Genomic DNA, 15685 nt, shown 5'->3' with positions numbered 1-15685 from the left:
GAAGGCTGGCAAATAATTTCTCCTTCTGGGAAGTTTATTTTTAACAATTTATTTTCTTAGTCATTCAGTTGCCCCAGTTACCTGAGTTTGATGCAACTGGCTGAAGAAGCTAACAAGTAAATAATAAAGTAATGGTGAATTCATCTGGAATAGGAAAATTGTTTTGTTTGAATTTATGAGGTTTAAAGTAAAATTTAAAAAGACCCTGTGTTTAGGGGATCAGATAGATTACAGAATATAGTTTTTTCAGTCAATGGAAACATGAACATAATCTCTTTCCTAACAATAACTTTTAAAAGATATTGAGGGATAGATTCTGTAGCTTTTATTGTTCAATAACAAAATATTGGTTGCAGCCTGCTCTCTCACATGGAACAAGCAAACACTCGTTTTGCAGATCCAGACACAGCTGTTAGTGTTCTACATTTACTTTAAAAGAACAGTTCTGGTGAAATAGAGCATAGCAACACAGGAATTGTCACTTTTGATCAGACCAGTAGCTCATCTACATCTGTTCTCCTGTCTCTCATGATTCAGAGGAAGAAATCACATCTAAAGGGAAAGACAATTTTACAATAGGAATATTGGACCTTCAGCTAAGAAACCTTTGGACAAATTGTAGAATAAAGGCCTGATTCCACTGAAAATCAGTGTTGAAAGAGCAGTATTTTCATTTCTTGCCTGGCTGATCCACAAAAGGAAAAAAAACTAGCAAGCTTTCAATTTAGGAAGTTTTTATAGCTATTTTAACAGCTTTACTTGATTTTTATATCACTCCTTCAAAAATCTTTGTCATTTTTATAGTTTGTATTAAAATACATCTTAGAAGCAGGATATTTGTAACTTTTATGTAGTTACAGTAGGGCTAAGGGTCAGGGGACTTGAACTATGCAATTCTGCACAGCTGTAAGAGTATGAAATGTTTTTTACTTCCTTTGTTCTTGAGAAGCCCTTTTAAATTTTTTTGCTTAGCTGTAACTTTTGTTTCCTTTCACACTGTTGAGCAAATGGACTAATTACCTATGACTTTCATATTATAATTATTTCATCAAATATGTCATGCCGAAGGGTTAGTTTTAGGCCTTCTTGTCATGACTGCAGATGAATACAAGTCAAGCTAGTAATTTCTCCAAGGGGGTGAGAATGCTGTCTTATTGAAGCTCACAGACTCAATCAAAGCTGCCTTCTCAAAGCTCTGGGAGAGGATTAGTCACTACCAACTTCAATTTGACATGACACCCTAGTGTCACAGCAGCCCTAAGGTGGAGCTGTGAGAGTAGAACAGAATAAAGATAAATGAATCTTTCTCCTTCCTCCCCTCACCCCTGCCAACTTAACATCATATAACTGATTGTATTGCCTGAAAGTCAGTGCTGTGCATTTGGTATTAAAGGCAAGAATTGTCATTTTAATAATGCATTACCTTTGATAAGAAAGCAGGACATCATTGTCACCAGTGACTGACCTGTAATAGGTGGGGATTTTCAAAACACCAAAGTTGGTCCATTTTCTTAGTTAGGAGCATTTCAGTCACATAAATATCTCCTAGAAGAGTAAGGCTAAGCCATGAATTTTAGGATGTTGCACCAAATTCGTAACAACTTTTGCTAAGACAGAACGAGGTTTTGACTTGGGATCAACTCTTAATATGATCTAAAAATGTAAGAATGATACATTTATCCTTGCTGCCAGTGGGAAAATGTTTGCCTTATGCTTTGGTTTTATATGGAAAAGGCTAAGCAGTCACAATTGCCTGGATTTGAGAGGTCTTTTCTGGTCAGGATGTTTTCAAGAAGATAAATACTGCCACAGTAACAACTGAACAGAGAGATTTATCCATTTGCAACTCTTTTTCCACAGTCAGTGTTCAGTAAGGGGACACTGCAGTAAAACCGCAGATGCTCCCAGAATCTCCTGCAATTGTGTGTTACCACCAGTGTAATAAAGGTTGCACAATACCTAAGATACTTCCTCTCATGGATTCTGTGGTAGAACTTGAGGCAAATACTTTTTTAGGGTTTCCACTGATAATATGAAACCTTCTTATGCCAGGGATATGTTACTTTAAATTTTTTTAAATTAAGGGTAAGATTTCATATTCAAAAGAATCTCTCTCAGCAGCCATGCTTAAGTGAGGAAAGTTAGTAATGTTCACTGCAAAACTTCCTCCCATGTTTGTTTGATTAGATCCAAGAAGAGTGTAATAACATGGATACAATAATGAATGCTTTTAACATAGCTCACTACCTTAGGTCACAAAAAGGCAGTTAGCTACCACAAATGCCCTAGTGTGAACACTGATTCTAAACTGAAGGTAATCCCTAAATCTCTTGGTGGCTCAAAACTTCTTACATCAGCATCTTTATGTGATCCTTTGATGGCAAAGCACTGAGAAATGATAAAGTGGCTGCTTGTTACTAGTGCTACTTGAGCTTGGCTGCTTGGTGGGATTTACATTATCCAGACTTGTTTCTGAAATTGATTGTCATATCCATTGAATTACAATGATTTCAGGGCTCAAATGAAGTGAACGAGGCACTTCTTAAAAGCATAAATGATGCCAAGAAGATCCATCTGGTTCCATGCCACCTGCGAGAGAAGTTTGTGCTACGTTTTGCTATTTGTTCCCGCACAGTGGAATCCACCCACATCAAGTTTGCCTGGCAGCACATCTCACAGCTGGCAACTGAGCTTCTGAAAACATGGGGGCAAAACCACCACCAGCAGTAACACAGTGAAGTATAAGTGGAGATGAGGTAATTAACTGGCTTTCTCTGTGCTGCAAGTTTTATTTTAGGTGCAGGTGGGAAAGTCAAACTATGAAGGAAAAAAGTACAAAACCTGTTGTTATATAGCCCAGCTGCAGTAGCAAAATCCTTGCCAGCAAGTTGAGTTGTAACCGTAGTCATTCCTTCTCTGTACTGTAGTTTCATCTTGCCTGTTTCCAGGATGCACATAGCCAAGAAGACTTGAGCTGTCATTTCTTACCAGTTTGTAGTCAAGAGCATTTGTTCAACCAGGCAATGGAAATGGAAGGGTTGGTGCTCCCTCTGTTGTCCCCATTCACCTCTAGCGTGCCCTCTCCTTTCTTCACAGATGAAACTAAGAGGTATTATAACCAATTAATTAGCATTACTATGACTGCAGGAAGAGCCCAAGTTGGGCAAGTTTAGTTCGGGTTCTAAATATGTTAATATCCGAACAGGTATGCACAAATGCAGTTGCCAGAATTTGGGGCACTATCATGTCATGATACACTTGCTGAAGTAATTTTGTAGATGAACAAAGGACTTCAAGGCTTCCTTCACTGCATATCCAGACCTAGGGGAATGAGCACTGACTGATCACTAATCGTCCTTCTGGCAGCTTCTCTGCTTTCCCCTAAATGGTTTGCTTTTAAAACAGCCATTTTGTCAAATTCCAGCAAATAGGTTATGCTGGCTGTTGGTTTCCAGATTGATCATTCATAATGATGTCCCTGAAAAGCTCCTCCTGAAGAGTTTTGTCAAAAGCCATGTGATACCTGGTATTCTACATTTTTAATCAAGTTATTATCAGCAGTACTTGAAAATAGTCTGTAAGATATGTTCTGTGAAACTGAGTTGTGATTTGTTTTTATGGCTACCATTTTGATTACTCCATGGTGTAATAAATCTTTGACAAAATATGCTAAGAAATGTGATGTCAAAAATGTTACTCTTAGTTTCTGAAATTAGCTAACAAACAAGTAAACAAGTGACAATAAAAATAGGAAGTAAGAGAACAAACCCCCAGAATCAGCTGTGGTGCCCCCATCAGTGGTTTCCTTCCATTAACAGTGATGAATGGAAAATGAAAATACTGGAAAACATCTTTCTTAAAAAGTCGAATCATAGATATTTGACACAAACCATTGATACGTCATCCTGTCAAAGACAGGCACAGTAAAGAGCTAAAATGGAAGTTAGAGGCGAAAGTCAGAAAAAGTCAAGAAGTGCTTTAGCAATTTTAAAAATATAAATTCCAGGCAGTTATTTCTGTGTAAATAAGAACAGCATAAGCAGCTGCTCCAAGAAAAATAGTATGTAGGATTAATTCCTATATTTGCATTTTGATCTACCTTTTAATTCTCATATTAATTTCTAAAGCCTCTTGAGCAACGTGCACAGTTATTCAGCTTTCTTCCTCCATCCCTTTCAAGTATACTTCCTATGGTTGGGAAGTTGTAAGTAGACCAGGGAACATGGATCAGGACAGTTAATTTGGCACATGGTCTACTCCTACCTCTGTCTTTCCTAATCTCTCACTTCTGGGATGCAGACTGGAAAGGATTACTATTTCCATAAGGAACTGATTTCCCAGGAAACAGATGAAGAAAGGGATAACCAATGAATTTGGTGAAACACAGTAATATTTGAGCAGGTGACTGACACAAGACACTACTGTCAGCTACAGTGTCAGAAATTATGATAGTGTCATTCTCTTCAGCAGAACCAATGTGAAATTTAGCTTTTCTGTGGTTGCACAATGCAATAGGTTGGTAGACTGAAGAGAGTGGAAAATGCTGGCAGTTGTTCCCTTTTTCTATTACTATTATTTTTAAACAACTTTATTCGGATCTCATTATGTGGAAAACAATGTTCATCCATAACACATATCTTCCACACTGATACAATTTTACAACTTTTACATTATGAAAACTCTAGAATCTTGTAGCCAAAGAATTACAGCTTCTCTGTGAGACAGACCAATATTTTGTATGTGAAATATATAACCAAGTCTGTCCAGGAAAAAAAAAAAAAGAGAGATCAGATTTGGATCAAAGCTATCACAGAGTAAATCCAGGATAATTCCACTGAAATTAAATTGAGCTGCTTTAGACTTAGGTGACTATAATTGAAATTAAAAATCTGATTAATAAGTATTGGAAAAGAAAGGCATAAGGTAAGGCACCACTGAACTGAACATAAGAAGATTCTGCAGGAAATCTGCTCCATGGAAACCAGGGCAGAGATGAATGATGCCTGCCTGTGTGAGCCTCAAACTGCTGTAAAACTGGGATGCAGGCAGGATGCAAGCTCAAACCTAGGAGGTGAAATGACCCCAACAGCCCAGAATTAGACATAGATCCCTTTAGACATTTGTGGGAAAATACTGCCAAAACTGACAGTCAGTTAAATATTTTTCAGTATCTGGATATCAGTTTTAGAAGTGGCTGTTGTCCAGATACAAAAACTCCTGCTGGCAAAGAATTTAAAATTTAAGATAAAGGCTAATTTAAAATATATATGGAGCAAAAGTTAATTTTTGTTTTGTTTTTTTTTAAAGAAGTGATGTAAGTAAATCTGTCTAATAAACAGCAGTGATGAGACCCATGGAATTACATTTCCCCATGGCTAGCCCAGTACAGAAACCTGAACTTCACAATTCTGTTTTTTCTGTAGGATAATTCAAATATGTAACTAGTGAAGTCTCTCATACCCTCTTTTCTCCATGTGATAATTCCTTCTTAGACTATTAACATTAGGTCATCTGAAAAGGAAATACGGGCTATGTAATCAATTCAAGAAGAAGCATTGAAAGGAACATTTTGAAAGAAGATCATAACTGCTGTTTCTGTTCTGTAGCTTTGCAATGTATCTGTAAGTGAGAAATATTTATGAATAGTTAATGTCAACCTGGATTTATTGTGCCCTGTGTGCAAAAGCTAATACAGTCTGTGCTGATGAATACTGTTTGATATTAAAAATAATTACAAAATCCCAGAACTGAACTGTAGTAGAATATCCACATCTCAAGGAAGACTGCGGCTATTAAAGAAGGAGGGAAAAAAACCCGACTTTTACTTTCAGGAACCTCAATTTTTTTTTTTTTCAACTAGTAGAGTAGAGTACTTACATTCTTAATGACAGATTTTAAATATATTTTATTAGTAATGGTGAAATAATGAAAATATATGTATTTATGAAAGTACTGGTAATATATTATACTCTGAACTGCATTATAATTATTAAATTTTTAATTTTTTATTGCCTTTACATACAAGATGCTGCTCATGGCTGTTTTGTTGTTGTAGAAGTGTACCATATGTGATGAGTAGTACTCACATTGAAGTTGCCTTACGATAGCAGTCTAAACCTTGAGATGTATAAACCTGAATTGCACAAAGACAGAAGCAAACTAGAAATAAAACTGAAGAATGCTGAAGACCAGGGTGGTTGGTGGGGGCAGGTTAAATAAACATCAATGGATAATATCTATGTCGCATACATTTTGAGTATCTATGTTCTAAATAGAAAAATAATCAGAAGTCTCATGCTCTGATTGTAATTTGTGAGCTGTTGACTCCCTTTAAAATATGTATCCAAAACCTACTGAACAGACATACAGCTTTTAATTGGCAATATTAATAAACAAACAAAACTACAGATACTGTCTCTTTGTACTTAACTAAGCTTTTCTCATCTCATCCATGCCAGATGCACTGTAAGAGGCCCAGCTTCCCCACTCATACCAAGCCAGTGCCCTGATTTTCACCACCAAGGACTTTTTTTCTATTTGTCCTTCAAATTACTTTGCAAATGGGAGTTTGCAAATTGTCCTGCAGGAAATTTCCTCCTCAGCAACAGGAGTCTGAAAAAATCCCTGGCCATACCCAGGGCCGGTGCTGATCCTTGTGCCAAATTCTGCCCGGTGCTGCAGCTGGCTCTGTGGCTGGAGCCACCTGCCCAGCTTCAGCTTTGGTTTGTAGCTCCAGTGACATCGAGTAGGACAGGGAAGGGGCCCGTGACATCAGTCCTGCCTGGCTGCAGCCTGCAGTCCTGCCAAGGCTGCTTTGCTCCCTACCTCTGTGCAATCCCAGGGAAATCAGGCAACCATGCCTTTGGGAAAAATTTGATGGCAGCAGCGTCATGAACTATTTAAATGTTAGCCCAGTTGGTCTGAGATGATAGCTTGCAGATCAGCACAGACAGTTTAATGTGCTGTCTGCACTAATGGCATAACAAGCCTGATGTATAACAAAAACCTGACAGTAACTGCAGGAAAGGTTCCTCACGGGAAATAAAATGTTCACCCACACAGAAGCGTTTCTGTTAATACCAGAGGTGTAACTGCAGCTTAGAGTGCTAATTTGCATCTAGATTGGTGTGCTAATTTGAACGTGGGTTGGTGTGATCCATATGGGGACTCCACCACCACCTTCAGTTCATAGGATACTTCCACATGGGCCACCATCTTTTGCCCTGTGGAAAAGTGTGTCATTCATCTTGTCCTTGTCAGAGCTGTTCTCCCAAAAAGGCCTGTGCAGCAGCTGTTGTCTTCAGGAGTGTTAGACATCATCCCCTTGTGACACTGCTGTGCTGGCCATGGGGGGGTAGAGATGAAACAGGTGACCGTGGAGGACAAGTGCTTTTGTGCCTAAGGGCCAGGTACCCATCATTGGCTGTGAAATCACCACCAGGGTTAGGGCTGGGGCTTCCTGCTTGGGCCATCATTCATGGAACCTACCTCTGTGGAGCCCGTCATGCACGGAGGGCTGTTGCCAAGGACAGAGCCCGGGATGCCACTGGCCAGGCCGCCTGAGAGCTGAGCCAAAGGGCTTCCAGAGAGCCTTTCTGACTGCCAGGAGCAGAACTAACAGCGGACACCTGGGGAATGCGGATGGGAGGTGGCCGCCCTGCCGTTTTGGGCAGCCAAAGTCGAGTTTGACACAGGAAGAGCCACACTAGGAGCAATTCTGCTCCTTCCACCACCGAACTGAAGGTAAAGACCTCGTGTGCCTCACAGAAATTGCACAGCTCCAAGTTTTCATTTTCTACTGCTACTGAAAATGGCCTGGACAGGCAATAAACGTGACAGAACCTGTAACATTCTCCAGCCTGTCCCTTCTCGGCTGCTCTGACCTTCAGCTGAGGAACTGATCAGAAAGGTCTTCCCGAACAGCGTGAGCGGGAGCCCAGACACCAGCACCGGGAGAAAAGCCCGGGGCTGCGGCGGGAGCCGCGGAAGGGACGGGGGAAAACACGGAGGGGACGAGAGGGAGCCGGCAGGGAACACGCGGAGGGATCCGGGTGGGATCTGTCAGGGAACACGCGGAACGGGCACGCGGAACGGGCACGCGGAACGGGCACGCGGAACGGACGCGCCGGTCCCCACGAAGCAGGCGCACGCGCCGCTCCACGCGCTGCGGCCGGCGCGGGCCCGGCCCCGCCTCCCAAGGCACGGACCCCGCGCCCATTGGACAGCGCGCACCTCATGCGCAGCCAATGAGGAGGGCCCGCCCTTCGGCGCGCCTTCCCTCCCAGCACTGCGGGTGACGTCGGCGCAGTGAACCCGCCCTTCTCCACTGGGCCCGCCCTCCAGGCCTCTGATTGGCTGCGTCTCCCGGAGCGCTGCTATCCGATTGGCGGACGGGGCGGGGCGGGGCCGGGCGCAGAGAGGGCGCGCGCGGTTCGCGGAGGCGGTGGCGGCAGCCGGTGGGTGCGGGGGGCGGGAGCGGCAGCGACACGGCCGGGACTGGGGAGGAAGGGAAGGGGGGACGGAGGGAGCTGCGGGACCCTCTCGGGGCTGTGGCCTCCGCTTCCCGGTGCCGTGACGGGGGGACCCGCCGGCCGCCGGGCCGGCCAGGGCTCCTCAGCTGAGGGGCCTCAGCTGCCGGCTGCGAAGGGGCGGCGAGGGCTCAGCCGTGCCCGGGCAGCTTCCCGGCTGGATTGCTGGCCTGGGCTTAGTGAGAGGGCGGGTGTGCTCGGCTGTGTTTCCCCGGGCCCCGTGCCTGTGTGAGGGCAGCGTCACCAGCAGCATTCCCGCCCGCTCCGCGCTGAGGCGAGCGCGCACCCGAGTGCCCGATCCATTGGTGGCAATGCTTGGATACACACCCGGCTTTGGCACGCACACCAAGTACGATGGCCTCGTCTGGGAACAGTTCTGGCTGAACGTGTGTGCAGACGGCTCTCTTGGAGAGAAGCTGTAAGATTACGAGGACAATTAATATGGATTAGACTAAGGCGAGAGAATGATTCTGGACGATGCTTAAGATGTATATAAGTAACTGAAGTGGTGGGTGTGGAGAGGAGGGATTCAGGCTCTTCTTGGTGGTGTCCAGCAATAGGACAAGAGGCAGTGGGCAGGAACTGAGGCATAGGAGGTTCCACCTGGATATGGGGAAGAACTTCTTTCCTGTGGGAGTGGCCACACTGGAACAGGTTGCCCAAAGAGGATGTGTAATCTCCCTCACTGCAGATATTCAAGAGCTGTCTGAACACCGTGCAGACAGTTGCCATTTGTGTGCTGGGATGACCTTGCTTGAGCAGGGAGGTTGGACTAGGGGACCACTGTGGTCCCTTCAGCCTGACCCATTCTGTGATTCAATAATGAAACTGAAATTTCAGACTGGTTACCACTGTTCACTTGTTATGGCATTCCCTCAGTGCTATAAAGGTGACCATTGAATTATTAAGAAAGTGATGGTGAACTTGAGATTTTGTGTTCTGAATTATGGAAGTATTTCATGGGGACAAATACCTGCTATTAAACTTTTCCTGAACTTACGCTTTTATGCCACTTAAGATATTTTTGATTCACCAGTTAAAAAAAAAAATGTGCACAGTGACAGCTGTTTAGAGAAAAGAAGTAAAAGGCTGCAGCCTTTCATCTGTTCACCTGCCAGTCAGCTATGGATAGATGATGTGAGTTGGTATCAGGTTCTCTAGATGCCAGTTAGACTTCTCACTGCAAAAGTTGACAGTAACTTTTCAGAGCGAGTGTTTACCTTGGTGGTTTTGTTTGTTTATTTTAATTGGATTTGCTTCTAGAGGTGCCAGATTTACAGGTAAAATGTATTTTGACTTTTCTAAACACCTCTACAAATTTAGGCTGTAGTAAAAAAATATTCAAACCAAAATGATTTACATCCTCGTTATTTATCATATATGTAACCATATAAGCATATGAGCAATGACCATTTTGTGCTCTCTGTTGGCTAATGCTGATGCCAGACTTTTCACAAATAATTAGGCAAGACACCCCCACATAGTCTGGATTCCTTCAGTTCTATCTCCCCAGCCTTGCAGGAACACTGCACCTGTACCTTCATCTGCACTCCTACACAGTCTGTAGCTGATCCAGAGGATTGCAACTTGACTCATACTCTGGAAAAGGTGCAGAATGTATGAACATGACACTTTGCAGAGAAAGAAAATACCTCATGAACGTGAGCAAATCATTTCAAGTCAAACAAAGCACTCCTCCTGAGGCAAATGTAGTATTTCTCATTTCCTAAAAAAAACCCTAAGAGTTTAAATCCCACTTTCCAAAACTGAGAAACAAGCATTGCTTTAAACACAGAAGAGCTTTATTTCCCTAAAGTGTAAAATGGGGAAATTTTAGTGCCTTCTAAATGGAAGAAATAGTTTTGAACATTTGTTAGTAATCTGTTAATATTTTCTTAATCTGAAAGCTTGCTACGTTCAGGATTATTCATTCAATTTTTATCTCCCCTCGGAGACACTGCACACAATTTTACTTAGTAGCTTAATTGTTTCATTTTTATTAGTATCACTGTAATATCTGAAATCATTCTGACAGTGGTGTATCCTCTGTCCTCCGCTGCACTGTGCCATATTCTGTCAAATAAGAATGAAAGCACTGGTGATTCCATTTAACAAGGCCAGTTTTTGCTTGGCCATCTGTTACCATTCTTTGCAGCCTACTTACCTCCCCAGGAGACCTCTGGTTAGAAGCAAACTCTCTTTTTTCTTTTCCGCCCATTTTTTTATTTTCTTTCTTTAGACAAGGAAGAAAAGAGAAGCTCAGTCTAAATGCCTTTAAACCACCACAAAGCTGGTTGCATTTTGAAAAGAATAGTGTCCAGACTGGCTAAGTAGCTTGCAAGTCCTCCTGCTCTTTTTCTCTCAGTTAAAATAATGTAGGTTTTCCTGTGTGAGTATTTAGGAAAGGGAGGAGGCAGCTGGTGCAAACGGTGAGAAATGGGATTTTGTAACTGCGGATATTTTCTGTCTGTTGCAGCGTCAGTGATGGAGGCCCCCACCCCCAGTGCAGTGCACCTGAGTGACTGGCAGGAAAGTTACTTTGCTGTCACCTCTGGCACCTGCACGCCCGGGCAGAAGGCAGATGGATACCGTGCCAAGATCCTGCGTATTCAGTATGCATGGGCAAACTCCGAGATCTCCCAGGTCTGTGCTGCCAACCTGTTTAAGAAGTATGCAGAGAAATACTCTGCCATTATTGACTCTGGCAACGCAGAGACTGGCTTGAATAACTATGCAGAAAACATTTTGACTTTGGCAAAATGTCAGCAAAGTGACAGTGACAAGTGGCAGTCTGCCTTGACAACAGAAAACGTGTTTGAATTAAAGTGTGTGCGAGAGAGGATGCAGGCTGGCAAAATTTTCCAGAGCTCTCAGATGGCACTGGCAGATGCCCATGTACGAGCTGATAAGGGGGTCAGTGCCTCTGCTGCTCCAGCTCTTCCTAAACTCGATGTCTTCAGTAGTACCAGGGAGACTGAGCTCAGTGCTGGCTCAGCAAAATGTGCAAGTCAGGGACCAGATCTTCTTGGGCATCCCTCATCTTCCAAGTCCCTTCAAAGCAGTGTGCCTCCTGTGACCAGAACTTCAGACACACTTCCTGCTGCTTCAGCCTCCTTAAGCAAACAGATTAATCCCTGTTTCCAGGCAACTCCGCTCTTTGGAAGTAAAGATGCCACTAATAGTAGTTCTCTGAAAATGTCAGGTAACTGTTGTGATGGGCAAAATTTGTCTCTTTTCAACCAGTCAGCTGTATCTGCCTGGTCTGCAAATTCTGGGAAAAGAAAAGCATTCTATGGTCTGGCTGATGAAGGCAGCACAGCTGTTCCTAGCCTTGCTCCATGTCAGGCTTCCATTTCTACAGAAACTAATGGTTTTTCAGGGCAAAGAAACAGAAGTGAAGAGAGCAGTGCTCCTGGGTTTAAAACTGCAAAGGAACAGCTGTGGATGGATCAGCAAAAGAAATCTCAAAACCAGCGTGCACCAGTCTCATCATATGGAGGTGTAAAAAAATCCCTGGGTGCAGGCAGGTCTCGGGGTCCGTTCGGCAAGTTCGTGCCTCCAGTTCCGAGACAAGATGGAAGTGAAAATGGAGGAGCACAGTGTAAACCTCATGTTGGGGAATCAACAGACCCATTGCTCCCTGTGGATGAACGGCTGAAAAATATAGAACCAAAAATGGTTGAACTCATCATGCACGAGATCATGGACCACGGGCCTCCCGTCGGCTGGGATGACATTGCTGGAGTTGAGTTTGCCAAAGCTACTATAAAAGAAATAGTGGTGTGGCCCATGCTGAGACCAGACATCTTCACCGGCTTGCGCGGTCCTCCGAAAGGAATTCTTCTCTTTGGGCCCCCTGGGACTGGCAAGACCCTCATAGGCAAGTGCATCGCCTGCCAGTCTGGAGCAACTTTTTTTAGCATCAGTGCCTCGTCTCTGACTTCCAAATGGGTGGGAGAGGGGGAGAAGATGGTGCGTGCGCTGTTTGCTGTGGCGCGGTGTCAGCAGCCAGCGGTGATTTTCATCGATGAGATCGATTCCCTGCTATCCCAGCGTGGAGAGGGGGAGCACGAGTCATCCAGGAGAATAAAAACGGAGTTTCTGGTGCAGCTAGATGGCGCGACAACCTCCTCTGAAGATCGTATCCTAGTGGTTGGAGCAACAAATCGACCCCAGGAAATTGATGAAGCTGCCCGAAGGAGGCTGGTGAAGAGACTGTACATCCCTCTCCCAGAAGCCTCCGCCAGGAAGCAGATTGTCACCCGGCTGATGGCAAAGGAGCACTGCTCTCTAAGTGAAGAGGAAATCAAGCTCATAGTGCAGAAATCCGATGGGTTTTCCGGGGCAGACATGACACAACTCTGTCGGGAAGCTTCTCTGGGCCCTATCCGCAGTCTGCAGTCCGTGGACATTGCGACCATCACTCCGGAGCAGGTGCGGCCCATCTCTTTCCTGGACTTTGAGAGTGCCCTGAGGACGGTGCGGCCCAGCGTGTCCCCCAGGGACCTGGAGCTCTATGAAACCTGGAACCAGACGTTTGGCTGCAGCAGGTGAGCTGCATCACAGCTGTTGCACAGGAACAGTTCAGCACTGCCACGTATTAAACCTGTGGCAATTTAGTACATCTGCACTTCGTTTTGTTTTTGTCCTGGAATTAAACCTCCTTATGTTATGCAGGCACATGTCCAGGTTCTGGCTGAAGCTTTGCCAGCTGAAAAGACTGTGAGGAACTGCTGGTCATGATAGAAGAAATTGCTGAGCAGCAGTGGCATTGAGAGGCTGACAGAGTTTACAGATTGCTGGGAGAGATGGACACATTTCATTGATGTTTAAGGGGAAGGTTATCAAACCTCACAAATAATTGAAAGGAATATTGGGGAAACTGTGCAAGGTTCACCATGGTGTATCAGTAAGGGATTCAAGTAATAGCAGAAATACTGATTTTGGATAGGGGTATGGCAAAACTGGGATGGATGGGGAAGAGTGATTAGAGGTGCTTTGTTTGGGAGAAGACAGTAGCAGAGGGAGGAGAGGGCAGAGATGGATGTGGACTTGTATGGAAAAATGGAAGAGGAAACAAAAGGAAGGTTTATTGAGCATTGCTGTTGTCTGACAGCCTTTTGACTCATCACTGTAGTCAATCCCAGCTTCTCATTAAAAACTTGTTCTGATGATTTCCTGGTTGACCTTGCTTTTTGTGCTACATCAGCATGTGTGGATGTGTTTTATTGGGAGGTCTGGACGCCTGCAGGTGGAGAAGAGGCCGTGGGAAAAGGGGCTTTAGGATCTGGGCCCAGCCATGGGGTAGCCAGTGTGGGAACTGAGTGCTGTAGGGATCCAAAACTCACTGCCAAACTAAAGGCTGGACAAGCTGGCAAGGAGGAAAAACAGGATTTGGAAAGAGCCCCCCAGTGGCAGGATAAGGTGGCTCAGGGTCTGAGCATGGGTATTTTATCAACTTAAATCCTGTGGCAGTGTCTGAAGCTCCGTGAGTGAGGTGTCCCTGTGAAACTGGAGAGTGTGGGAGTTGTGTCACACTAGTGACCTCAGGTGCTGTGAGGCTGGAGCTGAGGGACAGGGTGGGGCTGTGGATGGGTTTATGGAACTGCTGGGTAAGACACTGCTCCCTCACTGTCCTCGTCTGTGTGTGTGTGTGTGGTTTTGTATGCACTGGTTTGGATTGGGGGCTCAGCCTCGCTCCTGGCTGGACCCCCAAGCAGAAACAGCAGCAGCTGCATCCATCAAATTAAGATGGAAGGTGCCTTGCTCTGAGAGTGCTGGGCTCTAGTGGTCAGCAAGGAGAAATCCCACGTCCCAACACCTCCTGGCTTCCATTGCTCCTTAAAAAGTCCTCATGTATCAATGGTAAAATTCCTGGCTAGCTTGTATTTGGCATTCATACCTAAGGCATGAAAGAATGTATAGCCTTTTATTCACATAACCTATCCTTGCCCACTGGCTGAGCACAGCTGCCCCTGAAAGGAAAATAAATGGAAATCTTTCCTTTGTCAGTGTGGCAGCACTGGCTGCTCTGCTGTCTGTGCTTTGTTTTCAGTTTCTCTAAAGAACTTTTTCTCCTGTTGGGGAAAATGCAGAGCTTAAAAGCTGCTCTTCCTCAGATTTCCCTGAAACTGGATGAATGCTGTTTAGCTAGCATTTTTTAAAGACTTTGGAAACTACAGGGCCCAGGAGACTGTAGCGAGCCTTGAATTCAGAATAATTTGGAAGGCTTAGAATTTCTTAGCTCATCCTGATTGAAGCAAGTGAGTCAGTTTTATTCATAGGTAATGATTTTAGTAAAGTACGATATATATCAGGAATTGTTTTGCAGAGATGTAAAAATTCAGGTATGGGAATATATCTTCATTTTTGAAATAGTGAAAAATGCAATAATTAGATTATTTTGTAAGAATAAATGTGTGATATGGTCCAAACCAATTGACTTTCTTGCCACTTGGGTAAAGATTATGAGATGAAATCTATTCTTACGAGTTTAGTTTTGGAGAGCTATAAACACATACTTGGTAGGATTTTTGCTCTCTCCATACATTTCTTTAAATTAATTGTTCAGGCAAGTGAATGAAACGCTAGAGAATTTTAATTGTTTAGTCAAGTTAAGGATTGCTCAAGGGCTAATAAATGCCTTATATATGATTAAGTAAGTGCCTTGTTTATGCTGGGAATAACTCTGGTGTGCTATGTGAACATTCTGTGGTCATCTCTGTATCTGAGTTTTCACATTTTAATGGAAGTGCTCTACAAGGAATGACCAGGGAGAATCTACATGGTGGCAGAGAATAAAGCTGATCTTGAGGTAAGAAGGACTGGGACAAAAGTTCTGTGCCTCTGCATTTGTCTTCTGCAAAGTGGAACTTATCAAAGAGATAATAGATAGAACCAGACAAGGCTGTTCTTCCTCCTACTTTTGAGGTTATTCATTACAAGAATTACATGAACGTGCCTTTTTAATTTTTTTTTTTTTTTTAAGAAACACGTAGAAATAGTGAAAGGGACCATTAGGTAAAGTTTACTGTGTTTTAGTAATGATGCAGGTGACACGCCCATCCCTTCAGCCATGCAGCATTCTTTGGGCTTTGCTGCAGAGCTCAGAGCCAGCAGGACTTGCAGTGTCAGCCCAAGATGAGTTTCATAACCCT

General features: G+C 43.8%; 2 protein-coding genes across 5 annotated transcripts in view; both read left to right on the top strand.

The window, feature by feature from the left end:
- The window catches only part of DDC (dopa decarboxylase), a 62760-nt gene extending 57021 nt beyond the window's left edge, over window positions 1–5739 (top strand). For all 4 annotated transcript variants that reach the window (XM_088171373.1, XM_088171362.1, XM_014872286.2 and 1 more), the window contains one exon: window positions 2515–5739. In XM_088171373.1, coding sequence (XP_088027499.1) covers window positions 2515–2730 — 216 coding nt within the window. In that variant the 3' untranslated portion in view covers window positions 2731–5739. The remainder of the gene's footprint in view (window positions 1–2514) is intronic.
- A 2655-nt stretch (window positions 5740–8394) lies between these two features.
- FIGNL1 (fidgetin like 1) lies at window positions 8395–13700 on the top strand. Its single transcript, XM_088171350.1, has 2 exons — window positions 8395–8456; window positions 11005–13700. The coding sequence occupies exon 2, from the start codon at window positions 11013–11015 to the stop codon at window positions 13080–13082; it is 2070 nt and encodes a 689-aa protein (XP_088027476.1). The 5' UTR covers window positions 8395–8456; window positions 11005–11012; the 3' UTR covers window positions 13083–13700.
- Window positions 13701–15685: the final 1985 nt, after the last annotated feature.

Source organism: Sturnus vulgaris, chromosome 1 (genome assembly GCF_052056855.1).
Source record: "Sturnus vulgaris isolate bStuVul1 chromosome 1, bStuVul1.hap1, whole genome shotgun sequence".
In the NCBI taxonomy this organism is placed as follows: Eukaryota; Metazoa; Chordata; class Aves; order Passeriformes; family Sturnidae; genus Sturnus; species Sturnus vulgaris.
The sequence above is the reverse complement of the archived record's forward strand: the minus strand, read 5'-3'. Positions and strand labels throughout refer to the sequence as shown.